At 44.8% G+C, this 25,652-nt stretch overlaps 2 protein-coding genes across 6 annotated transcripts; one reads left to right on the top strand and one right to left on the bottom strand.

The window, feature by feature from the left end:
* Positions 1-943: 943 nt before the first annotated feature.
* TRMT61A (tRNA methyltransferase 61A) lies at positions 944-25,536 on the bottom strand. 5 transcript variants are annotated; one of them, XM_040701304.2, is made up of 4 exons: positions 22,988-25,536; positions 19,330-19,694; positions 10,858-11,124; positions 944-2,556 (listed from the first exon to the last, which is right to left on the bottom strand). In XM_040701304.2, exons 2-4 carry the CDS (start codon positions 19,658-19,660, stop codon positions 2,228-2,230), a joined length of 927 nt encoding a protein of 308 aa, XP_040557238.1. In that variant the 5' UTR covers positions 19,661-19,694; positions 22,988-25,536; the 3' UTR covers positions 944-2,227. The 5 variants fall into 5 exon arrangements, with proteins under 5 accessions (XP_040557238.1, XP_040557236.1, XP_040557235.1 ...); XM_040701302.2 differs by lacking the exon at positions 22,988-25,536 and adding an exon at positions 22,122-22,158; XM_040701301.2 differs by lacking the exon at positions 22,988-25,536 and adding an exon at positions 21,312-21,717.
* Positions 21,062-23,372, top strand: LOC124417975 (sulfated surface glycoprotein 185-like). The gene is made up of 3 exons (XM_046941925.1): positions 21,062-21,088; positions 21,491-21,883; positions 22,413-23,372. Exons 1-3 carry the CDS (start codon positions 21,062-21,064, stop codon positions 22,554-22,556), a joined length of 564 nt encoding a protein of 187 aa, XP_046797881.1. The 3' UTR covers positions 22,557-23,372.
* Positions 25,537-25,652: the final 116 nt, after the last annotated feature.

Raw genomic sequence — 25,652 nt, 5'->3', positions numbered from 1 at the left:
CACACTTCTGATTTACCACTTTTGACAGCAAAGATCGCCAGAATGTAAAAGGTGGGTGATCATAAGCAGAACTAAGAAGTGGTGCTTCTGGACCAGCACTTCTAAGCAGTGCTGGGCAGTGAGGGGTTCTCTCCATGACCCTGCCAGCAAAGCACCAGCAGGAAGCAGTGTGGTGCTGGCCATGGCCAGGACTGGCAACAAAGACACAGAGGCCTTTTTAATATTGCAAAGACAGAAATTAAATCCTCCTCCTGTTACGCAATGCTTGCCCTTCCTCAGCAGGGATCAAATCAATATGGGCAATGCAAAGTCAATGGTTTATTTCAAGGGGTTTTGAATTGGGCTTTGTAGGCAAAGAAGCATCAGCCTTGTTTCAAACTCCATGAAGACATATCGGTATTTCCATTCCATGTCTATTTGTAGGACAGAAATGTGACTTTGTTCCTCTTTAATCCTGTTTGAATGTCAGGAAAAAAAGAATGCAAGTCTAAGGCTGGAGTTATCCCTGGTGAAGGTTGAGGATTCAACTTGTTAGAAAGTGAGAATCACCTCCAGGTAAGCAGTCTCGTAGCATTAACTTTGTATTTCCTATGGTGCCTTCCGGTTTAAGCAAGTCCCTCAGCATCACTTCCATGGTGGCAGTTCAGGCACACACAAACACGTGCCCATGCACTTGCACGCACATCACTACAATACAGCCACCAAACCACATCAACATCGTCAGCAGTTTAGCACAAACCTGCCTGGAGGAAGTTAACAGCAGCAGAAACAGAACTTTCACATAATTTCTGGAGAAAAGCTACAATGGTAGGCCTGCTTACATAACTGATTTAGTGCTACAGAATTGCTTTCTGCCTTTAATCTGCTCAGCAGTTTATCTTTGCTGTCGTGATCGGTTGAGCTTTCTTTAAACCATTATGGATTAGCATTCTGCCATAACACGTTAAAAGCTTAGCTTTGTTTATTTCTGTCAAGAATGGGGGAGGGATATCAGGTTCAATTGCTCAGGCAGCAGGTTATGGATGGCTATTTTTCTTACAATCAACATATAAGGTGCCAAATGCAAGGCACAGCTAAACATTTCCAGAGATGGTACTAGTGGCTGGAATATCTGTGAGATTGCTAGAAAAAAACACATTAAATATAAAGAAAAGAGAAACTTCAACATTTTTCATCATTATTTTACTCTGTAATTAATAAAACGTAATCTAGCATTCAAAAAGTTCATCCCACCCGCCAGCTTTTATGGAATACTAAAGACTAAATGGTCCAAAAACATAATTAATAAGGCTGATTGATGGTTTTACCATGTTTGCATTATTGTTGCCATTTGGAGACAAGTCCTGCCAAAAGCAATCTCACTGTCATTCAGCTGTAGGCCGATAAGGCACCATCACGCAATAAAACACCAAGCAAACTGCACCTCAGCCACACTGCTCACAGAGCAGTTCAGGTAACATTCCCCATCCATTCGGTGCGTTTTCACAGTGGATTCATAATGCTGACAGCAGATGACCTATTAGAAGCTTATAGTACAAATCCATGCCTCATTTTCTACTATCAATTGATCGCAATACCATTTTAGACCAAATCCAACAATTAGCACACTTATTCGACCTCTGTGTAATCCAAGTGATTTGCAGATGCCAGAATGGAGGAAGAGGCTGTGTTCCTGAGTGCTGCCAATAACCCTCTGTGCAGCTCAACACTATTCCAAAGAAACACTAATACTGTGGCCTGCCATGCAGGCAACCATACGGCTTTGCAACTTCCATATCCAAAAGGAAGCAAGGAAGCACTTCCAGATTCCTAAAAGCAACACACACACGCCAGAGAAGTTTAAAAAGAGAAGTGTCTCATGGTGCTGTGATAAAAACATTAAACTGGGAAAGTCATTCAGAAAAGAGGAGGAAAAAAATCCATCTTGTTTGTGACCAGTGTGCTGTTTTACTTTCTTATCAGGAGGAATCTTTATCCCACACATTCCAGTGAATGGCCACTTGCTATTACTTTGTCTTTCTGACAGCAAGCACTGCTCCACAGTTCCAACATTCCCTTGATGCTGCTCTGCTTAATGCTTGCGTGCTATTTAAACAAAGCATATTCCAACTAAATCTGACTATATATGGAATTCCCTGACAATCTGGATGGCCTACAAAAAGGAACCATGAAAACGGCAAACACACAAACACACAAAACACTCCCAACTTCCCCAAGATGAAGTGTACTAGAAGAGGCTCTTAGTGGCAAAGGTCAGGTACCCTGTGTGACCCACCATCTCCTTCAGCGGCACGCCACTTTTGAACTGCACCGTTCCTTGCTGCAGATTAGTGCCTGGGCTACCTTGGTTTGATGGGTTGCTGCTGTCAAAGCCAGCGCTAGAATTATCCTCAGCTGCTTTTCCAAGGTCAGGGATTTGCAAGCTAATTGTCCTTACATTGTATACTCGGAGCAGAATTTCCAAGGTGTTAATCTCCGTAAAACCGTACTCTTCCATTGCTAGGCAGGTTCTCTGCACCTGTTCGATGCAGGGGGAGAAAGAGCAGATGCGGCCACCTGCAAAAGAAGACAGGCAGTAGATAAGAGGGCAGAAACACAAACGAAGCACTTTTTCTCTTTTTTCAGATTCCATTGGCTGCATGTAGAATTACAATGAGGAGTTGGACTCGATGATTCTCATGGGTCACTTCCGGCTTGGGATATTCTAAGATTCTATGAATTATACAAAAGTAAAAACATTCTGAAAGAAAATCTTCATCAGGCAGCTCTGTGGGATCAAAGTGTCAGCATCAAGCAGGGATGACTTCACAAGATGCATCAGACTCTTTAGAAACTGCAGTGGCAAACTCACTCATCTTCCAAACCCAGCGCTGCCCACCACACTTCTTCGTGATAAAACTCTTAAAGTCAATCCCCAAAGAGCAGTGCCTCCTTTGGAATCACTATCGACTGCTCTGGGCCGAGGCACTGCTCTGAAGCTGGCACCTACACAAAGCCAGAAGTCATTCTCCACACACTGTACAGAGCTGCCTTCATTAGAATCTAAGTGTGCGTGCACACACGCTCTGACAAAAGCGGCTGTGTTTATTTGGGAACGATGGTATGCGTGTACAGAATAAAGTAATCTCTCCAGGCCATAGATGGAGTGCTGTTAAGACTTTACCCTTTTAGTCAAGCTGACTAGCGTGTCTCTGGAGCATTAAAATTTACTGAATACCACAGTATTTTACAGTAAACCCCTACAGCGGGGTTCTTAGTGACAAACTAACACACACCTCCTCCTCTGCACATGGCTCGGTTTGGATTCCACATTCAGAGCACTAATAGGCTCCCTACAACTTTCTGCTGGCTACAATGTCACCTTAACAGCTGAGAATAGAATGATTCAGATTTACTCTGAAAAGCCACAGCCAAATCAGATCAAAGAATTAGAAGGCCACTGTCTGCCATACAGCGAGGGCATGTGCTTTCACCCAGGACACAGTGTCCCACCAGGGACGCTGCCCTTCCTGAAAAGCTTTTGTGCTGAGGGAAGGAGCTGGACAATGCAGCTTCAGCCACTGTTTCACTTCTTACAATTAGATGAAAATGTGTGCTGACCTAATTTGCATTCCTTCCCAGCCCTCTCCCAGGCTCATCCCGTTGAGCCTCCCAAGCCCTGTTGTCTAAGCAGTTAAAAAACCCGTGCAGCTGAGAGCAAAGCATCCTGCTAAAAATAGAGGCAATGCTGGGACTACACGAGGCCTGCTTTATCTCAAACTCGCTCTTTTTTTTTTCTCCCCCCCTTTCTCATTTCTAAAGTCACATCTCTAAAAAAAGAAAGCATCGGGTCTGAAAGTGTCACTGTAGCACTCCAGTTACTGCACAGCAATGATGCGCCGGGCACTGATTGGGGAAGAGCACTTTCCATGACCATTAATCCACCACACACTAAGCAGGATTTAATTTCAGTCCTTGGATAAAGTCACCACAGCCAGCAGTTCTTATCATGCATCTTCAGAACAAAGTACCCCAGACAAGTAATTCCCCGGAGTGACAATTAAAGAACAAATCTAATAACCACCTGCAAAATAAATGCTGGTATGTGTCACTATTAACCAACCCTGAGGATGCCAATTTAATTGTGCTCCCGGTCCGTCAGCTCCCATGAAATTAGATTTATATGTTTATCAGCGTGGCCAGCACTACCACAACAGCATCCGACAGCTCATCCCTTCTGGCCAGGGCAGTACACGTTGCTGCCATGGTTGTAGATATAAAAGAGAAAAGCTCGAGAAGAAATTTTTGTTACATAACCATAAAGTTACTATAATGAGCATATGTTATCGAGAACGGTGCCATACTCTTATTGTGTAGGGAACTGAACAAACGTCTAACTTAGCTAAATGTCAGTTCACAGTAACTCTTTGTCTGCAAAGAACGAATTTGCACTGAGATCACAGACTTACTACGATTTCATTCAGGCTTTTCATTTTTTGCGTTCGTATTGAAACAAAAAACGGCAACATATTTACATCTATAGCAAACCTGTTCTTATTTACTCCAACTGCAAGGATTTCTAGACATCTTTAGGCACAAGCTGTGGATTTACAGAGGAAAAGTAAGAAGCCTGCACACAACCGTGGCAACACAAGCTGCAGACCCACCTACGGCTCTTGTCAAGCCTCCAATTAAAGCCAGAGCAACCTTCATTTTGCCTCAGGATGGTCAGCTGAGCACAGCATGGCAGCACCAAACTTGGTGTTGATCTATCAGGCTGCCTCCTCACAAAGCAGGCTGCTTGGGGAAGCAGGGCGACAGAAAATAGGCTTCTGAGCCACTGGGTAGAGAAGAAGGCTCTTGAGATAGCTGACATCCAGATGACATCTGTCAAACAGGCAAGGAGGTCTTCTTTGCTGTCTCCTCTCCACAACACTGCAGGCTGGGTTGGACTCATGGACTGAACTCGTTTCATTAGGTTGGAAGGCTGCAATTAGCAGAAGGCTTGAAGGTAGAAATGAAATTGCACCTCCAGACTTACAGAGACTGCCTAAAATAGATTTGGGATGCTTCATTTGCCACGGTGTTCTTAGCTGCAAAAAAAAGTGGACTCTGAGGAAGAGAAAAGCAGCACTGAGAAGGACGTGCTCTTCTCCCAAAGGAGCAGGACTTCTAGGTGCAAGCCACGTTCGTGTTCTCTCAGAGAAGGAGAGCTCAGAGCTCTCCTTTCAGGAAAGCCACTGGTCCTAAATTTGTTTAATGAGACCTGTGTGTCATCATGAATGGATACAGCAATTATCTGAGATTAATCCTGTTCACATTGGGAAGCCGTGTGAGCTTTTTGATCTGAAGAGCTGTCTAAAAATGTGTTTATTCATGTATAATGCATCTGACAAGTGCTGAAGTTGAGAAGAAAATAATGAGTCCGTATTAAAGACTTAAATTTCTTTTTCCACCTTCAATTTTGCAGAGATTGAGTTTGTTTGAAACATTTAATGGAAAGGTTAAATGTGAATCTGTAGGCTGGAAGGTGCCCACACAGTCCTGGCAGTCGTCGTAGCCAGCAGTGGGGTCAAGAGCCTATGAAAATTAAAGTACAATTGGAACAATTGGAGGAGAGAGCTTAGGGGAAGAGGAAGAAATAAAAGAGAGGATTTGCATCTACAAAGCACTGTACACTTTTTTAAGCACAGTACTGAAAGTATCTAATTAATAATCAAGAGACACACCTTGCTATCTTTATTGGAGATCAGTGCCTTGGAAGTTGCTCCTCCTCCCAGCACAGTTCCTGTTGTTATGCTTCTGTGCAGCTCCACCAAGCAACTGTGTTTCTGGTTTGTCTGAGCAAAGAGTAACACCTCTACCAGTTCTACTTACCTAAAATTTGCATTAGGTACCCAGCATGAAAATCTGGCAGTGCTACCCAATGGACACAAACTCAATGCATCGTCATGATACGAAAACAACACGTGTCCAAGCTACATGCCCTCTCTTTTACAGGTTGCTGTATGCGTCACAAGTGCTCTGCTAGGTTTGTTCATCATCACAGTATTACTCAGAGGATGTGAAAAGAACATATGTAGTGCAGCACTGCTAAGTTCCTGAGAAAAGGGCCCATAATTTTGGAAATGGTTCTGTGACGCAGAAAATGCAGCACAGCATTTTTATTTCTGGTAAGAGAACACAGCTCTGGGTTTTGGGATTTCAGTGCTTTGTGATAATTGGAAGATTATGTTACAAAGATCCCATGGCATGATCATTATGTAGGGGTGAGGCAGGGAAGTCACAGAGCAGCATCACTATGGCATTTACCCTGTGCTAGTAGGACACTAAAAATATTGTCTCTGCAAAAGGGGACAAAATGTCCTTTAAATGAGTGTGCTCGTGGGCGATTTGATGCAGCTTCCCTGACAAGTGAAATTAGAGGATTTGGCTGTTGGAAGAAATTAATGGCTGTTTCTTGATTCAGAAAAGAAAAATTTTTCCAAATCAATTGCCAGCTCATTAATGGGAGCTCGGTGCCATTTTCTGCAAATGTGACCTTAACCTCTATGTTTGTAGGTGCATCCTTCCAAAGCAATTCATTCCTACTGACTGCTACGGGGCTGGCAAAAGCATGTATCAAAAATGAAAAGAAAAAAAAGAAGAAAAAAGTTGGCACCAGACTTGTGAAGAAAATCTAACAACTTCCTTTAAGATTCCCTTCATCCCCAGCTACTTTCTACAAGCTGTGCAACGTCCAACAATTTTAGCCAGCATTCCACAGCATGGATTACAGTGCAGGAATGCTGCTTAGCTCATGACAGGTGAGAGAATCACTTCTGCTTAGGCTGCTGGGCCAGACCCATTGTGTGCACCTGAGCTAAAAACCCCCACAGCCTCAGCTAGGTTAATGCCCTCCAACAAGACACACCAGCTGTGCTTAGCTCAGCAAGCAGTGCTTGGGAACCTGGTGAAATTTGAGAGTTAGCACCTACTTCTGATCCTAGCTGGGCAGCTCTGCGCCAGGCCAGATGGTCCCTCAACACTGGGAGGTTATGTTTCAAACTATCATAGAATCATAGAATTGTTTGAGGCGGAAGAGACCTTTAAAGGTCACCTAGCCCAACTCCCCTGCAATGAACAGGGATGTCTACAGTTAGATCAGGGTGCACAGAGCCCTGTCCAGCCCGACCTTGATTATCTTTAACTTCACCTTGAGCAAATTCTCCTTCGAACCAAAGCAGGTGGCACACTAATAAAGGCTGAGTGATGACGTTTTACAGACACTTATGGCTTCATTCATTTATTCCAAAACAACCTCCTATGGACATGAGAAGCGTTGATACCATCTTGGGTACCACCTGCATGGGTGGAGGAAGAAAGTCTAGACAGCACGCTGGACTGGCAGGCTCCACTTCCTGCCCTAACACATTCCCTGTGTATTCCTGAGCAGCTCAGGCCCAACCAGCAGCAGCCTCACATTGTTGTCCTCTTGGTGTGGTTCAGCCTGGGGAGCTCCCAACCCAGCTGCCACGGAGGTGAGACTCGTGGCTGAAGATTTCAGCTGCTCCTCAAAGCCATACTTGGGTGATTTGAAAATGGGACCAGGAACAAGCTCTAGGGTCAGGAAAAATAGCCAGTGAGAATTTCTGCATGGAACTGGTATTCCCTGAAAGCACCGGGGAGGAGGGAAGCAAACCTAAATGAAAAGTTAAAGTAGCAAAGCCTGGTCATTCCTTACCTACACCACAGGCTACTGGGAGGTTGAGGTGTTATTTATTTGCTTATACAGCAGCTGTAAGAACCAAAGCTGGCAGGTTAGGACAACAATCAATGGCTATGCTAGAGGAAGAAAATACAAGCAGGACTAGTTTTAAGTCCACTGTGAACTAGCAAAACAAACAAAAGACTTTGGAAATGAAAAGCAACTACCTCTAAGAAGAGCAGAGTATTCCTAAAGGGTTTCTGCAATAGCAGAAATATAGAGGCCCATATAGGAAAGTGTTTGGAGGGAACTTCCACTGCAGGGCTTTTTGGAGAGACCTGACAGAACCGTGTCACTCAATTCAGGTGAGATCACTCAGATCACTATTTGACAAACTCATAATTTAGGGGCTTTATGGAGGGAGGAGATGTAGATTGAACATAAGAAAGAAGCTTTTCTACAATAAGGGCGGTGAGGCACTGGCACAGGTTGCTCAAAGATGTGGTGGGTGCCCCGTCCTCAGAAACAGCCGAGGTCAGGCTGGATGGGGCTCTGAGCAGCTGATGGAGCTGTGGGTGTCCCTGTTCAGTGCATGGGGGTTGGACTGGATGGCCTTTAAAGGTTCCTTCCAACTCTAACAGTTATATGTATATATGTATGAAATAGGCAATACTTAGAGAGCAGAGTAGGTGGGTACAGAATTATAATCAAAGCACTACAGTATTCAGCTGGGAGACAACTGAGTCAAAAGTTTCAGGGCATTTAAGTACTGTAGGATGTGGAGGATATTTCTGTTACCTCTCACTTTTTTCATTCTGTTGAAGCATTCCTTTTTTTTAAATCTAGCCTGAAGGGGTTAACAGCAACTTTGCAAAAAACCAAGGTCAGATACTGCTATGACTACGGAAAAGCATTCATCAGCAGATGCTGCAAAAGGAAAACAGTGCAGGTCTGGAAATGAAAGCAAGTTCTGCAGTGCAGCAGTGCCTGAGAGATATTACAAGCAGTATTTCTGCCTGAAAGCGTGACTGGTGAAATGAGCACAGAAGGATGCAGCTGAGATGCAAGCCTGAGCATCAGCAGAGCGTGTCACCAGAGAACAAGAACCTTGGAGTCAAAAACTCCCTGTGCATTTTTATCCTTTTAGCTCTTCACAAGTTGGCAGCGCATTAAACGGGAGGCCAAGCTATCGTAAGCAGCATATTTACAGCCTACTGTTAGGCATAACGTGAGTGATAAATGTACTCTGTGAAGAGGATCATTAACACTCAGCCTACTAGGAGCTGCAAGACTCAGGATCTTGAGCCTAAGTAGGAGAGAAAATACTGATTTGATAAGCATTTGTTAAGGTCAAGAACTCTCTCTTACATGCTGTCTCAGCTGAAAGCTCTACCAGGAATATTGTGGTTCTAAAGACGAGGTTAAATGATGCTATATATTAAATTCATTTAGCCCTGACTTCAATCTAAGTACCTTACGACCTCAGTGAATGAATGACCACTACCTGGCAGCACAGATGCAATGTTTACACTGTGCATCACAATAACACCAGCCACACCATCCTGTCCAGATGCATGAGAGAGGGCATGGAGGGAAAAGAGTGCAAGGTCTCATTCTCTCCAGTGATGCCTTATCACTGAAATGGAGGTGAGCAGCAGCAGTATGTGCACAACCCGTTCTTACTGCAGAAGAGCTTTAACTATTTGAAAACAGCAGTAAGCAGCTTCACCCTTTGCCCGGTGAAATGCACACGATGTCTCTTTACAGACAAAAAAAAAAAGATGCAGGGTTTTAAATATTTGTAATATTGGCTTAGCAGGTGTCACCTTGTAGCACAGAAAAGCGCAACCAAAGAGCATTGTCAGTTTGGTACTACGGTACCTTTTATCTGTTTTTGAAACGCTGGGGTGAGACAGGGATTCAAACCTCGGAATTGCTCAAGCAGCCCTGCTCAGTATTCTAAACATGCACCACTTAAATAATTCAAACTGGGCTGCGCAATGCAGCGCCTTCTAAGCTGGGAAGTCAGCTGAGTGTTCTGCTCACTAGATTAGATAATTTGAGCATGGGAAGGGCACCGTACAGTGCAGTGAAAATTCTTCTTTTCCCAGGACACGCTGGAAAGCAGCTACAAATTCAGCTGTTACCCTTGCAGGTACAGAGTGCTAATTAGTCTCTTTTTATTTATTTACTTTCTAAAGAATGTGTTGTATTGGAAAGCTACCTTGAAAATTTTCCATGGTAGTGGAGGGAGCCTACTCCTACTGCAACTACTGCCTGGGTTGGTCCTGACTCAAGCACATTCAGTGACCTTTAAGAACAAGCTTAAATCCTGTGATTTAGACCAAGCAGTTTACCTAAAGTCATTACCCTGCTGAAGTCATGTCCCAGCATGGGCACTGTTCTGCACTCCATACTCTCCTGATTAGAAAAGTCACTTCATAGCCTGGCAGAAGTTAGCTCAGATTCACACCAGCGCAGTTACACTGGTAGAACAGTAATCAGGGGAAAACTTATTTCAGGATAGGAGAATGGTTTATTCCCTACTTTTCAATAGGGAAAAGATGTATTATAAACAGACAAAACCCATTCGGTCCCGCAAAAGCAGTTCCCACTTGCTGTCACCATCCAGGAGCAGCTGGCACAAGCTGGAACAACCTTTAGGTACAATTCCTACTGCAGCCAATGTCATACTTCTCATTAGCTCTGACAGCAGAGATTTAAGGCAGAAATTAGCATGCATATTTAAGTATAACCACATTTTCTTTAACGTTATTGATGTGTAGCATTGTTAAACCAGTCCAATCTGCAGTGATTGATGTGAAGTGATTCTGAACACCTTTTATACAAACACCTTTCCACTGAAGTGCCAAAGAAATTTGCTTTTAGCGTTTATTGTTGCTGCTGCCTCCCACACACCCTCAGATCTACAAAATGCCATAGACAAAGGTTCAAACGTTGTTTTCTTTCATAAACTGCCCATTAATTGTAGCAGCTAGCACAGACCTGTAGGAAAAAGTTGTTCTGCTCTTTTCAAATCTTTCACTGCAAATTGAAGACTTCTTTTTCATCCTTTGAAATGCTTAGAGACTGACATTTGAGAACAGTGATGGCACAATGGAAAGGAGCAGATCTAGCATACAGCTGAGAGGCAGAAATGGTACTTCCTAAAAAAAGCTAAGTGCAGTTACCTTCAGCTTTTAACGCAGACTTTGCATGTCCAATGGCTTCCCACGGAGATGGAATATCCAGGAACACAGCGTCTGCAATGCCTGAGACACCAAACCCATTCTTGCAGACATCCTGGTTGGTCACCGTGACCAGATGCTCTACTCCATGCTCCCGAAATTCCTCCTTGGCCTTCTCAGCCCTCTGTTGGTGGAACTCCACTGTGTACAGATGCCCTGTGGGAGCCACTGTCCTGATGAGAGCGTGGGACAGGGATCCACTGCCTGTACCTAGAAAAGAAAAGCAGCTTGTGAAATGCCTTTTGATAGTGCTAGGCACTACTACAGCTATCTCCTTCATTAGTCCTGTTTAGAACACTAAATGAAAAACAGAATGAACAGGAACCGTTGGTTAAATTACCAAAAGAGAACAGTCCTTTCCTCCCAAGGAGAGATGGACCAAATGACCCAGGAAACAGTTTTCAGGGTCCTCAAAACGTTAATTAAAAGCCTGTGAGTAAAAGGCAATGCCAAGGGCCAGCAATATAGCTCTATAAAGGGCCACGGGAGAACATTAGGAATTAAATGCAATGGGGAAATATAAAGAAAATTAACCACAGATTTTTTTCTCCAAGTGCAAGACTCTTCTAGGGTAAAAAGAGATGAAGGCAAAGTTCAGCGTATTTTCAAAACCTTACACTTCATTACAACAAGAAAGAGATGTTGGCAAGAGCCTATGTTTGAAAACCCTACTGGTATCTGTGCAGACAGCCAACCTTCACGACATGAGCCTGTTTTGCCCAGGCCCCTTTTCACACACCGGCCATCCATAGCTCACCCTGAAATGACCCAGAATGGAGGCCCCTGGGCCCCCTGCAGTCACACCACCCAAGTGACCTGACCGCATAGGTGGCTTACCTGTACAAGTCTGCACTGTCTCAGTGAAGTCTAACGAGATCCACCACATACCCCAAATTGTACATAAGTACGATTACCATGTACAGTCACAGACTAACCATTAAGATACAGACTTTTTCTTGTTTGAGCTTGGTAATTTGGGAAACTTATTTTTAATGATCCATTGGCATGTTAAATACATAGTGACTAATAGCCAACGTTTTCACTGAAGAAAACACCCATATACCGACTTGCATTGCAGATTACTCACTGAAGTGGCATTTAGCAGAATAACCCACCAAACTCAAAGCCCCACAGCAACCCCAAATTATCTGTGTTTATTGACTTGTAATTCTGTACTTGGAACACACTTTTCCTGTGGAAAGAAAATCTATTTCTAGCTATCTTCAGTGACTGTTCAGGCTGTATTTCAGCCTGAAGCAAGTTCTTTTAACTACAGCAAATCTTAAAGACTCTTGCTAAAGGACAGAATCTGAAGAACAGCAGCGGTGGAGAAAGCTCAGAAACCAACAGAGAGGAAATTAATTAGGGGATTCAGAGGTTGCTATGCTGCCTAATTGGAGCAATACTTTCCTGACTCGGACAGGAAGTCAGAGTTTAGTGACAGATCCAAGGTCCTTGCCCTCTAGTCACATAAGGGGAGAAATATTGCTCAGGCACTGGATTTGAGCTGACAGCTCTGAGAAGGAAGCCATTCAGACCATGAAGAGCTCAGGGCCCACATTTGACATGAGACCAACTGAACGCTCTGCAGAATGGGCACCACTTCCCTGCTTCCCTCTGGGAGGGCCCTGACCCCGGCAGGCACAGCAGCACCTCCCCCAGCTTTAATGGGAAGGGAGGACCTCAGATTTTAGCACTGGCCCCAAAAAGGTCCAAGAGGACAGAGAAACTGGAACATAAACATCTGCTTAATGTGAAAATTCATGCATCCACACCAGTATTACAGTAAAGCAAGCAGAAGGCAGAGGGCAGTTACCTGTGCACACGTGACAAATTACTCACTTGCAGTATCAGTTGGCTCTAAATATTGACAGAAACTTTTCACTGGTCACAACAATTAATGGTATCGTGGCAGCCTCGTGGCTGCAAAAACTCAATAATGTATGCACATAGCAAAGAAACAGCATTTCACTACTTTTTGTAATGACAAAAGCAGGGATACCCATAGGACACTGAAATGACTGAAATCTGCCATTACGTTTCACACCAGAAAGCAGAACTGCATGACTGAGAACTCCTGCAATCCTACACAATGTCATTATTTTACCTTCCTAATGGGCAGCGCTGCTGACTTTTTGCATTGTTCTCAGCTCATCTAGAAGAGTGAACGGGAGGTCTGCCAGCACAGCTGGGATGGATGCAGAAGAGAGGCAGCTTGTGCACGTATCCAGTTTCCTTGTTCATATTCTTTTACATTTTTAATCACTTTCCATATAAATCTGCTTTTCAAAACACCCGAGAAGATACAGTTTGTCTCCTTCCTACGAAATCCCATTACATTGTTTTGGTTTATTTTCCGGTACATCTTTTTATTCTCAAACACTCCAAAGCCAAACCCAGCACCAAAAACAGGATGTTGGAAGTCATCGCTTGCAGGACTGTATTACAGACTGAGCTTTTGTCAAACAAGGTTGCCAGGAATTATTTGTTGTTGACTGGCTACTGCAAACATGAGAATAATACATACACATCGCATTTTACTCTATCAAATTCTCTCGCGCTGACATCACTAATGAGAGTATTTCTGAAGATGCTGCCTGCCTCCTCCATGACAACAGTCTCAAAACTGCAGGAAACAAAGAACAAGGTGGTATGAATCATCCACCATTGCAACGTTTCTTCTTTTCTTGAAGAGATCACAGACTCTGAACCCGATCCTGTGAAATGATGACGACCCCCGGCTCTCATAAGCCTGACAGTTACCACACTTGTTGTGGTTCATCAGGAATATCCTCGCTGGGGTCTGGCAGTTCAGCACAGTTCTGTGCTAAGGCACAACTCCTAACACTGTCTACAGAAGGCAGGTTCAAACCTTTATTTCTCTTATGTTATAGAAGGGGAAAATAATGCTTATTTTCTCCTCCTCCCCTGCGAATCTGCAACATTCAACAGCTGAGCTTTCTCACCACCTTCTGAACTCCTTTTCCATTTCCCTCCCTCCACCTCTGACACCTCTAAGCTCAGAGGAGAACTTCTACCCTCTCCCAAGTCAACAAAACCAGTGCAGATTTAGAAGGATTTATATCCTATCGAGCGGACACCTAGATGAAACATTGGGGTTCAGTACCTATTGATACCTGCTTCTGATTTACAGACAGCAAAGTACTGATCACGTGAACAACCCAACAATTCCCATGGCCTCAAAAAGATTTGCTTTTCTCACCTTCTGCTGATTCAAGTGGCATTTTTCCACAGAGAAGCCTCCACACACCTCAGCATCATGAGGCAGCATCCACGCTAAGATCACTCCTCATTTCAAAGCTGCAGCAGACAACATCTGACCCCTTCAGAAATAACACCTGCTACTTCAGTGCTGTGTGGATACACATCAGGAGAGCAGTCGAGAGAAACACAGGCAATCCAACAGCATCAAATACAGCACTTGACGGAGAGCTGAATAAGAGGGGATGCACTTGCACTGTTTTCTGTTTAGTCTGGTTTTCTAATTTGCTTATCCTCCTGGAATCCCACCTGTGCTGTAAACACAAGAGACCCGATTTTGTGTTCCCCTACGTCTTCTCTCTGCTTGCCCACCCCCAACATTTCCCTTTTGTGAGCTTTCCCCTTTTAAGAAAGGAAGTAAAATTGTGATTTCGAACCCATACATGTTTACAGCTGTGCTTATACAAAACATTTGCCAGGTTTATTATGGCAGGTTTGTAATCCAAACTAAAGCTGAGGAAGCTCTTAAGTGCATACATTGGTTTATATAGCACGAAAACAGGAAAAGTGGTGTTATTAATTTCTGGATCGATGCAGTATCTAGTAACATTTTAATAGAACTGAAGTATCTGCTGCAATATTTGGCTACGCAAGATATTCTAAACTGGGCAAACACGAGAAAACAATCAGTGTTGCTGTATTAGTCTCCTAGCTACCACACTTAAACCTGGCAAATAATAAGACGGGTCATGAGTCAGCCATGAGAACGGATGGAGCCTCAAAACCAGAGGAGAATTAATCTTTAGGCACAGCTAAAAACTCCACAGCCAGTATCTGACAAGAAACACAGCGCAGAGGAACACTGCATGACAAGTTTATGTAACGGGAGAAATGTTAATCACTTTTAGCGAATATATGATGAGATCTTAAGCATCTGATAGTTTTAACTCAAAAGTCATTCTGTGAGGGCGGTCGGGCACAAATCATGGTGGAAGAGGTGAGAAACTGCAAGATCGGGGACAGAGGGGGGAGGAGGAGAGGGAAGAGGGCGTTTCAAGGAAATGGCCCGGCTGCTGCAGGTGCATCAAGAAGGTCCCCTTGCACATGAGCTCCTTCTCTTGCCTTTCTGCTGTGGACGTGCTGCCCCAATGGGCATTTTAGGAAGCAGGCTGGAGGCCTAGGAAGGCTACTGTTCACTGGATTCAGGAGCTGGGGAAGGATGGCATGGAAGTTTCCAAGGCTGGCACTGCCTACAAAAGGAACGGGAATGTGAAGGCTGAAAAGAATTTGCTCTTAGAGATTCAAGAGGCAGAGTTCTTTAGGGAGGGATCTTCTGCAAAATGGAGGTGATACTGTGAAGTTCAGAGCTGCACAAGAAATGTACTTTGTGGTCAAATGAAATGGTAAGACGAAAGGAAGCCCAGACAGCCTGGAAACAAGCACTTCAGAGTACCAACTGCACTCCTCAGCCACAGGGCTGCACCCATCGCAGCGATGCCTCACGTGGCCACAGTTCTGCTTCAGTTCTTTGGTATGACAAGAGAATACTCTCTTCTCTGACGTTGGTACAGATGAAGTTTTTCTTCTACTTCAGAAGGTGTTATAGAGGATCACATATTTGAGTTCTCCTCTCTCTGATCTGCTAAGACGCAGATATGGGAGACATTATAAAAATTAATTAATATGAATACATCCCAAAATCAAATTAATAGTTACAAAGCTTTGGTGCATACACAAAAGATACAGCTGCAGAGTTTACATACACTTATGCCACAGAGATGGTGCAGACATGAGCAGTCAGAAGAGTCATAGCACTACAGCTGACTTCCCGGGACTCCACAATAATCTATTAATCATTTATTAAGCATCCATTAATCATTAAGTCCTCCTTCATTTTTTATGAGCGTACTCCTAACAAAATCTACACTCAGACCATGAGTTTGAAAATTTCATAACTGTTTTGGAGGAGCTGCAGTGTAAGGCAGGCTGGCCACAGGCTCTTATTACCCCTCCACAAAGAAGCCATGAGAACCCAGAGGTCTGTTCTCAGTCTTCACAAATCCCATCCGTGGCTTTGGAACCCCATTGCTGTGTGGCAATGAACAGGGTTTAGCAACTTTTAATTTGGGACTTAGCTGAAGGGAAACAAAAATCCAATTAACATTTTTGCTCATGTGAGTCTGATTTTGTCGAGGGCTGAAGGATCAGTGGGATACTGGTCAGAATACTTTTGACTAAATTACATTTTGTCTAAATACAATGCTCTGTTGAAACCAAAATATTTCTTAGATTTATCAGATTAAATGAGGTTTCACAGTGCTGCACTGCATTCCCTGAGCAATTGTGAGGGTAAGGACAGAAACTTGTTTAGGTCTTACCAGGGAGAAAGGACAGTAAAAAAGCCTAGAGAAGCAGGTACTGGAATAAAAAAAGAAGAGGTCTTTACTTATGTTTTGCAACGATATCAGAAAGGTTTCGTATTTATTCCAACGTAGTATAAAAATAAATTTTAAAACAAAAAAAAAATTAGTTGTCAAATGGAGTTGTTATCCTACAGGCAGCTGCAATCACTGGATTGAAGATAGCCTTGGCTTGGAAGATGGTATCAAGTTAGTTTGGGAGCTCTGGAGAGTGGTGAAACAAAAAAGATTGAATGTATTCCTTCACTTAAGTGGTGACTGAGCATGCAGTGAGCACAAGACCAGAGTTACCTGACCAAAACGAGAGTTTCACACTACCCACTGCAGGTACTGCAGCAGCTATCTCGGGTACCCATTACCTCTGGAAAGATCGGGCTGCCAAAAACTCTTTTCAAACTGGTGAATTCCTCAGGTCAGGGACCAATACTTTCAAGAGATCTTCGCTCCACCAGCAGTTTTTGAATCTCAATGTACTTTCATAAATTAGAAATTAGCAGGAGACAGAAAAAGGATCATATTCCTATGCCTCCATCATGAAACATCAGGCAGATGCTGAGTCTCCTTACAGCCTCAATAGAGTATGCTGAGATGATTTTAATTATGCATGTGCTGCTGACCAGCTTGCTCCTTATGTATTTATTAAAAATGGTAAAACCTGTATTAATATGCTTGTATTGGTTATGACAGATCATTATGAATCAATTTAAACGGAACAACTCAAGCAATATACAATTAAGCCTTAAACTGATTTTTCCTAACTACACGTGTAAGGTAATATACGCCAGTATTCACAACATCAGAACAGGACACAAAGGGCATTTCATCTTACTTTACCCATCCTTTCTACGTACACTTGTGCACATTGCTCCCCAGTTCTGCTTGCTTACCCCAGCTAGGTGCAGGGCACTTGCCACAGCCTAACTGCAAGGAAAGGGGAAGAGAGCCTGGCCTGATTACTGTGCCTGTTTTGCCCCTCCACCCCCACAGCAACTGTCTGTATCAGTTCACGTTCAAATAATAAAAAGACAGGCTTCCATGCTAATTAATGCTCAAGACACATCTAAAGACAGCACTAAAAGGAAGCAGACTCAAATGCCATTACTAGACCAGATTTCCTGCTGTTAATCACCATTGGCTAGCTCCTCCTAAGCCACACAAGGTTAAACAAGCACTAATGATTTTCGATTGCTGAACGTGGCCTAATTTTGGATGGCACCAAAGTAGGTTACATCATCACACTGGAGGCTCCAGTTGTCAATATGTGAAACACTTTTTAATTCAGATCACCAATTCTGGTCAGTCATAAGCACACCTGCAGTAAGAACTCCTGCTTCAAGATTAACTCTTGCTTCAAGACACAGTACTCCCCTCTTTCTTTGTGAACAGTGAATCTTTCAGGCAATACAAGCACAGCGTTAGTAGTAGAACTGTTTGCTTTCCCTAGAAAGCTGAAGTTAAAACACTAATTAGGACAGCACAGACATTAAAACAAACCTGGGAACAGTTTTCCATTAACAGAAAGGACTGTTTGTAGCTACGACTTTTGACTCACAGCATTTCTGGGAACGTGGATCAGTTAGCTCATCAAGCATCTCCATTTCTTAGCTATTCAGATAAATGAGCTTTCAAAGATTTTCATCTTTCATCATTACTGACAGCATTAATGATGCAGCTCCGTCCTTTAACATTCACCTATCCCAAGGAAGGGGCCAGGAGCTTCTCTACATGGCCCTGCCTGTTTCCAGCACGCCCATTTATTATTGGGTTTAACTGGATGCAGATAAGCAGCACTTCAGCTGTGTTGGAAAGCAGCCACAATACCCCCAAAGCTGCCCATCATCATGCTTGGGTAGGAGCAGGAAATGTTAAATGCAAGTTAACACAGTGCAGTACAACCATGTCACACTGATCCTTTGCCATATCTGTATTTCAGAAGGAAGCATATAAAACTGCTTCCTAAAAAGACTCAAAGTAAACAGACAGAAAAAATGAGGACAAACTATCTACAGTTCACATTTTTGCAAACTACAGAGATCAAATGAAATCAAGCAAGCCTCATCCTGCCTGCAGCAATAAAAGCATGAAAGTGTTATTATAAACTGTATCTAGCCACGAAAACATCTATCTACATGAAATGTAACTCCTCCTTATTTAAGAATTATGTAAAATTATGGAAGTGGTAATAAATTAAACCAAGTTTAGAAACAAAGCAGAGCACTGTGATGAATGCATCATCTGTTCTACTGTGCCACTACAGTGAGCTCTGCGTGAAGCTGAAGTGCTCCAAGTGGATCACAGTTGGGGAGAGAACAACAAAATATACATACTTTTATGGTGTCATGTGATAGAAATACTGACATGTCATTTCCCATATTACTAGGTCCAGTCCCTTGCCATCTTTCACTCATTCACTTCAATGATGTTCTTGCAGACTGCTAATCCAATGCCTGATTTTTGATTCAAATCATGTTTTTAAAAACATGTCTGAAGAACTCGGCAGTTTTAGGTAAGGGAAAGAAGACTGTTTACATAGTTAAGACAAATTAATCATGTACTCAAAGGCACGTGTGCATAAGGCTGGCATACTGAAGCAACGCTGCCTGTTGGAGAGGCAGTAGTTGATTGCATGTGCAAATGAAAGAGAATTACTCCATGTGCAGGCTGGGAAAATTGTATCACAATGGAAAAAAAAGAGGATATTTTGCAAAATGTAAAGCTAAGTGTGTTTTCCATGGAAGGTGTTGCTGTTAGTTCTTAATGAACGTATGATTACCTGATTCACATACTATGGAGCCTGGCTTCAGTTCTAACATCATGGTGATTACGGAGATGTCAGTGGAATACAGGATCTGCGTCCTGTGTGGAAGATTCACAGTCCACAGTTCTGGAGTTGGATGAAGAATAAAAACCCATCCTCCTTTACTGCAGGTCACTTTGGAGCCATACTTCTTGCCTATGAGATCCGTGGAATGCCGGATGACCCCATATTTAGTCTGAGTTACACCGCCATGCTGGACCTTCACAGGAAACATGGATTCGTGGCCCAAGAACACAATAGCTGTGTCACCATCCTTGATCGTATCGCCATATTCAACAAAACTCATTGCAACAGTCTTGTAGTTGGTTGGTGGTCGTCACCTAAAAGGGGACAAATGCCAAGGCAGTGTTATGGTATCACGATGAAGCTGTAAGTATAGACAAGTTATTTTATTTCCCCTATATATATATATATATATATATATATAAAGACATACTGTGCAAGTAAGATGTTAGCAAGAGAAGCCCATGAAGCTCAGAGACCTCCCCTCGGCACACTCCTGACCCAGTTAAAATCCATGAAAAGATCTCACTGACTTGAATATAACCACTGTTTGTATCACTGTATGGTACGTTTACAAACAAAAATTGGTGAATCTGTTACTATTTCCTCAACCTGCTCCCTAATGCTACTGGGAAACCTGCAAGGCAGTATCCATTTCAGCAATCCATTTGGTTCCAGTTCACAAGCTCTCAGAATATGTTGTCAAGCAATGACTTTTATTTTCTTCTGCTGGCTTATCCCTTGGTGATTTACAGCATACGACAACTGCGACTTGCCTGGATCTCAATCACCGATTATTAGGACCACTAGCAAAAGTTTACTTGGAAGTTTTCCAAATGAAGCTTTAGAGATAAGATAAAGGTAGCATCCACATTCATTTAGGTATAAATTTGACTAAGTACAGAGAAAAAACATTGAGGCCTTTAATTTGCCATTGGGGGTGTAAAGTGATTGTCTGGGAAGTGATCCATGCTGCAGCTGAAAGTAAACAACCACTTGCCAGCTAGTGCAAACACATTGTATTGTTTTAGCCCCGCGTTCTGCGAGCAACAAACTTAAATGTTGTTGTCTTGGAGAAGAAAACCTCAAAATGAGAAGGCAGCTTACAATAAAACCTGGCACTGCTTTTCAGATAAGGCAGTTAACAACCTAAGCTGCAGGCTGATCTATTCATGGAAAGAATTGTGTAATGAGGTGATCCCGAAGTTAGAGATTAAAGTCTACGACAGAAGGCTCTGGGAGTTTGACTGCTGGTAGCTGGACAAGAAAATTAAAAACAGCATTACTTTTCACAGAAAAATAGAATCATGGAAATGTTTGAGTTGAAAGAGACCCTTAAAGGCCATCCAGTCCAACTCCCTGCAATGAACAGGGACACCTACAGCTCCATCAGCTGCTCAGAGCCCCATCCAGCCTGGCCTTGGCTGTCTGCAGGGATGGGACACCCACCACCTCCCCGGGCAACCTGTTAATGATGTGATTCCAGTGCTTTCATATCGAATGTGTAAAAGTTTTGTCCTACTTCACTGTTTTTACTAAAACAAAACAGAACAAAACAACCTTTTAGTTCTGAAATTGTAGTCTGTTTTTCTTGACCAAAATTTGAGTTCAATCTGCTGTTCAGCAGCTGCATTTATAAATGTGCTGCTGCACTGGGGATGGGAAGCAGACACGCTGGTAGGCCATGACTCCAAAGCGTATGGCATGTGGTGTAGGTACTCATAGAGCACAGCACAGCAGGCATGTCCGGACACATGGCCAAACAGCCAGGGCATCCCATCAGCTCAGAAATGTACACACACTGGACACTGGGAGATCGTAGTGATGCCTAATGAGGTTTTATAGCTTGCACCATCGGATTATATCGATGTTCTTAGCTCTCCTGTAATACACACTATTTACAACTTGTTTTCAGCTTGTATTTAGAATAATACCATTTGGACGCCGCACTGAATCCATCTCATCTACGTGCCTTCTTCGAACCTGGCCCCGCACTCACTGTTCCCCATGCACGGCTCTGGGCCGTGGCTGACGTTCCCCCCTCTCCGTGACGGGGTCCCCAACCAACCGCCCTGAGGGCCGCGTGTGCCGAGGGGAAACAAAAGCATAACAGGCGCGGAGGCGGCTCAGCCGGCAACAGCGCAGCGCGGCCCACGCCGCTCTCGGCTCTGTGCAGCGCCGCCGCCCCGCAGGGCCTCACCCAGGGCGGGCGGCTCGCGGCCCCCAGCAGCGCCGGTTCTCCCCGTCCCCACAGCCGTTACCTCCCGGGGCTGAGTACCGCTGGCAGGCCCGGCCCGGCTCGGCTCTCCTCACACGCGGTGCCCGCCCCGCGCCTCCCCCAAGCCGGTCGCAGGATGCTGACGCTCCGCCGCCTCCGCCCCCGCCAGCCCTGCCTGTAACGGCCAGTCACCGCCGCCCGTGCCCGGCTCGGCCGGCCCCGCTCTGGTGCCGGTCCCTCGCCCCCCGCTTCCCGCTCTGCTGCCCGCCCCTGCCGGCCCCGCTCTCGGTGCCGCTCCCGCGCCCCCCGCTTCCCGCTCTGCTGCCCGCCCCTGCCGCCGTCCCTCAGCGGGGCACAGGGAGCCCCGCGCCTGGTGGCTCCTCCGTGGGGGGCGAGGGGCGTGCAGCCGGTCCCTGCCTACGGTGAAACGAGAGGTCCCTAGGGATGGTGGGCAGCCCTTCCCGGCTTCTTCCCTCCCGAGCACCTCCACGGGCGCAGTTAGCTATGAACCCGGGGAGAATCTCACGTTCGTCAAGTGTGGGCAATTGACTTCTGTGTCCTACAGGGGGAAGGCCCTTCCCCAAGGAACGGCCGTGCCTTTGCCTCCCAAGCCTCCGTGCAGGCGGCTTCCAGAACGTTCCAGCTATTCCCCCTGCTGAGCCCGGGGAAAGGCAGCTCGAGGCCAACCGAGCTCCTCGTGCCGGTTTCTGGAGGCTGGAGGAGAAACCCACAGCAGAGTGTGGGCTCAGAAGGAGCGGAATCATTATCGAAACCCCAAATAGCACGGCTCTAACTCCTACTTGCATCTCGTGTTTAGGATTGCAGTGATGTGGAGAGCCGGAGGTGCCCCCGTGGCGCGGGGATGGAGTCAGGAGATGCCCAGGAGGACGATATCACATCTGCTGCTCCCAACAAGCCCGGGCCACCTGGCATGGGAGGGTGCGGGCACAGCAGTATGTGAGTCACCTCGGACACACAGGTAATGTTCCGTCTAAATCAGATAATTCCCTGCTGCTGCGTTCACCGGCGGCTTGGGATGCACAGGGGTGGAGAAAAAGCCATTTCTCCACAATCAAGAATGCCATCAACGTATGCTTAACTGAGAGCTGTGTAGATGACCACTGGTGAGTTTTGGTTTTCTTTATCAATGATGTGATTTCATCAATCGTGAGGGAAAATTTGGCCATTATCTTTGGTGAGAACATTTTTACGTTATGCTATTGACCCGCCCGTATCATAATTGCAGAAGTCTTTGTTAGTTATGAAACTCTCCTCCATCTCATCTAAACATAATGTATGCAGTTTCAGAGGTTTCTTAAACTGCAGACTCCTACTCAGCTGTTTTTCTGACTGGCAATCACAGCTCTATTCTGCCTTTATATCTGCACCTACCTTGGTTTTTTGTGTGTCGTTTCTTCATGCCATTTGCAATAGTTTATATTCTTGTGTCCTTTCTTTCCCTTAAAAAACCGCTGTTCAGGTCACTGTGGGCCTGACTGTATACAAGACAGAACAGATCCTCGTCTTCACAGGCACTCAGCTTACTGGAAAAGATCAGGATGCTCAACCAGTGTGAAAAGGGATAATAACAAGGCAGATGTACATAAAGCAACAAGTGGGAAGAAAATATTTGTTTGGGAATTTAAGCAGATGCAGCTACAACCAGTTCCTTTCATCTACTGATGCGTGAACGTTACGTTTCATTTTCAAGTGCTGTTTAGTCAGTGAGGCATTGGAAACAATGCAGTTAGACGTAATAAACCGTTTTCTTTTGCTATTTCCTGACTTGGAAGTATCCTTGTAGATTTTCAGGATGTTCCCCCCCATTTCTTCAGGCTCATCTTGCTATCACGTGAGTAATTTCAGAAGACACGTTCCCTAGCTAACACTCATCTCCTTGCAGTTGTACACCGCACAACATTTATAATTAAGCCTCTTAGGAAGTGTTCACTGCACGGCCCATGATTAACTTCCCTTCATTCTTCATTGTTGAAGCTCAGCACGGAGATCTCTGGAGTAATCACCCCACCTTTCCAGCCTGAAATGCCAAACTGCATCATAGTTTACAAGTCAGTGTGCACTACAATATTGTCCCAGCATGGAAGGACATGTTGATGCCTTTATCACAGTCTAACAGGCAATACAGGCTGATCCAAGGAAAGTATTCTCTCAGCAGATGAGTTAGATAAAGCAGTTGATCAGAGGCTGTTGACACACAGCACAGCATCTATAATTAAGCCACTAGGGAAGCAGGGATGGGACGCTGTAACAGAGGTAGGATCCAGTTTGCACACAGCTTTCAGCAGATCTCAAAATGGGAGTTAAGGAGCGTGTATTACAAATCTGTGAAATAACGGTGAGAAAAAGGGTATGGAGGGTGCAGTGCTCATTCACCATGTTCGCTAGGCATATTTTGATGGTGTTCCCACCATGGCTCTGCTCTCTTTGTGTCTTCTTTCAGACAAAAGCTGCGCGAAGGAGAGGTGGCTGTGTTGGAAGTGTGATAATGAATGGCACATTGAGAACAGAGCCGGCTCATAATAACTGTAACGACTGGTGTTCCCTGTTCTGCAGGACGGGGAGGGAGAGTGTCTCCAGTGCATAGAAATGAGTTCTTGAGGTAACCTTGACTCCACAAATCTATAAAACGAGTACATAGCAGTTGCTTCTTGTGCGCGTGGCAATAGATTATGGAACGTGACAGAAGGAGCCTTCAGTACCTCTTTGGTATTTTCTGGTGTTTTTCTTCAGGCAAAGAAAAACACCAGAAAATAAGGTTGTAAGGTTACAATATGTTCTTAGTATTATTTGTATTGTTCTACATTAAAAATAACTCTGATGAGTGTTTTACATTAAAAAACAAACCCAAACCACAAGTAGAACTTGGCAAAAAGAAGAAAAAGTGCTGCAACTCAGATTGTCCACAAACATGGCACGTATTTTGACAACTCTGGGAATGATTTTATGCTTACATTCATTGAGTACTTGCATAGGAAGGCCTTACCTGTAGCTGACACTGCCCTGTAGAGTGAGCATTGCGTGGAACTAGTAAGATGTAGGGGAAGGTTTTGTGAGGTTAAAAAGGCAGAGGGGACTTAGAGAGGATTTGTTCTTTGATCCCGGAGATAAGAGCCCAGACTTCTGCAGATCCGTGTGCTCTCACTCTACCTGGGGTCACTGGGAAGCCTGGATGGCGGCCAAACACAGTGCACTTTTATGCGAGGCAGTGTGCTCTTTCTAGTTTGTAATGCTTTCCTGTGCGTGTGGTTTTTTCCCCCTGAAGCTGGACAGTTGTGTTGGCTGCACTGGGATTGTTGCTCTGGGCACTGCTTGTGGTGCTGAGGGAAGCACGGCCGGGGAGATGCCGTCCACCTGTCTGACACGCAGCTCCAATGCAGCAGTGCTGGTAAATGTGTGGTCCAGGTGTGGGGATGAACTATGAGATAAACGCGCTATGGAGATAGGTAAAGAGACTGTTACGTGAGGGGCAGCTCCAGGTTGCCATGGGCTTTATGTCTGCAAAACTGAACTCTGGGCTGCATTAGAGCTTTGGGACAAGCCCTGCACGGCAACGGTCACCATGGCCTGAATGTGAGCTAAGGAGGGTCGGGTGCCCTTCTGCTCCTGTCTCTACAGGAAAATCAGCCTTTCTTCAATAAAATTAAGGTACTTTCTTTGCACACGACCAGAAGAGACCTTCAGCGCGTTACACAATAAACCTATGTTCAAATCTGAGGTAAAAGGAGCCAGCTAGCAAGGATGGAAGCAAAAAGCCGCTTGTGCCCGCCTTGGTGCCTAACGGCTGCCGTACTCGGGCTGCCGGTGGCCGCTGGGACGGATGTACGTGCACGTCTGCGTTCACGAGGTCACGACGGCTACCGCTCCAGGCTCGAGGCGGACGGGCCACGAACCCAAAGCCACCGGCCGCCCAACCGCCGCGCAAAATGGCGGCACGCCTTCACTGGCCAGGAGGAGCCGCTGGCTCCGCCCCCTCACGGCTCGACCAATGGAATGAATGGGCTATAAATAGGAGCCAATGAGGCGGCGGGTCGCGCTC

Source organism: Gallus gallus, chromosome 5, assembly GCF_016699485.2.
Source record: "Gallus gallus isolate bGalGal1 chromosome 5, bGalGal1.mat.broiler.GRCg7b, whole genome shotgun sequence".
Taxonomy (NCBI): domain Eukaryota; kingdom Metazoa; phylum Chordata; class Aves; order Galliformes; family Phasianidae; genus Gallus; species Gallus gallus.
This window is presented reverse-complemented; position numbering and strand designations above follow the sequence as displayed.

Excerpts from the sequence above, each read along its gene's own strand:
- TRMT61A (XM_040701304.2), bottom strand. The coding sequence starts at position 19,660 with ATGAGTTTTGTTGAATATGGCGATACGATCAAGGATGGTGACACAGCT. Across the intron at positions 11,125-19,329 it reads CTCCATAGTATGTGAATCAG|GTACAGGCAGTGGATCCCTG; the intron begins GTAATCATACGT and ends TTTCTTTTCTAG. Across the intron at positions 2,557-10,857 it reads GTCTGCGTTAAAAGCTGAAG|GTGGCCGCATCTGCTCTTTC; the intron begins GTAACTGCACTT and ends CTTCTTTTGCAG.
- LOC124417975 (XM_046941925.1), top strand. The coding sequence starts at position 21,062 with ATGACTCCAAAGCGTATGGCATGTGGT. Across the intron at positions 21,089-21,490 it reads CAAAGCGTATGGCATGTGGT|GCGCGGAGGCGGCTCAGCCG; the intron begins GTAGGTACTCAT and ends AAAGCATAACAG. Across the intron at positions 21,884-22,412 it reads CCCTGCCGGCCCCGCTCTCG|GATTGCAGTGATGTGGAGAG; the intron begins GTGCCGCTCCCG and ends TCTCGTGTTTAG.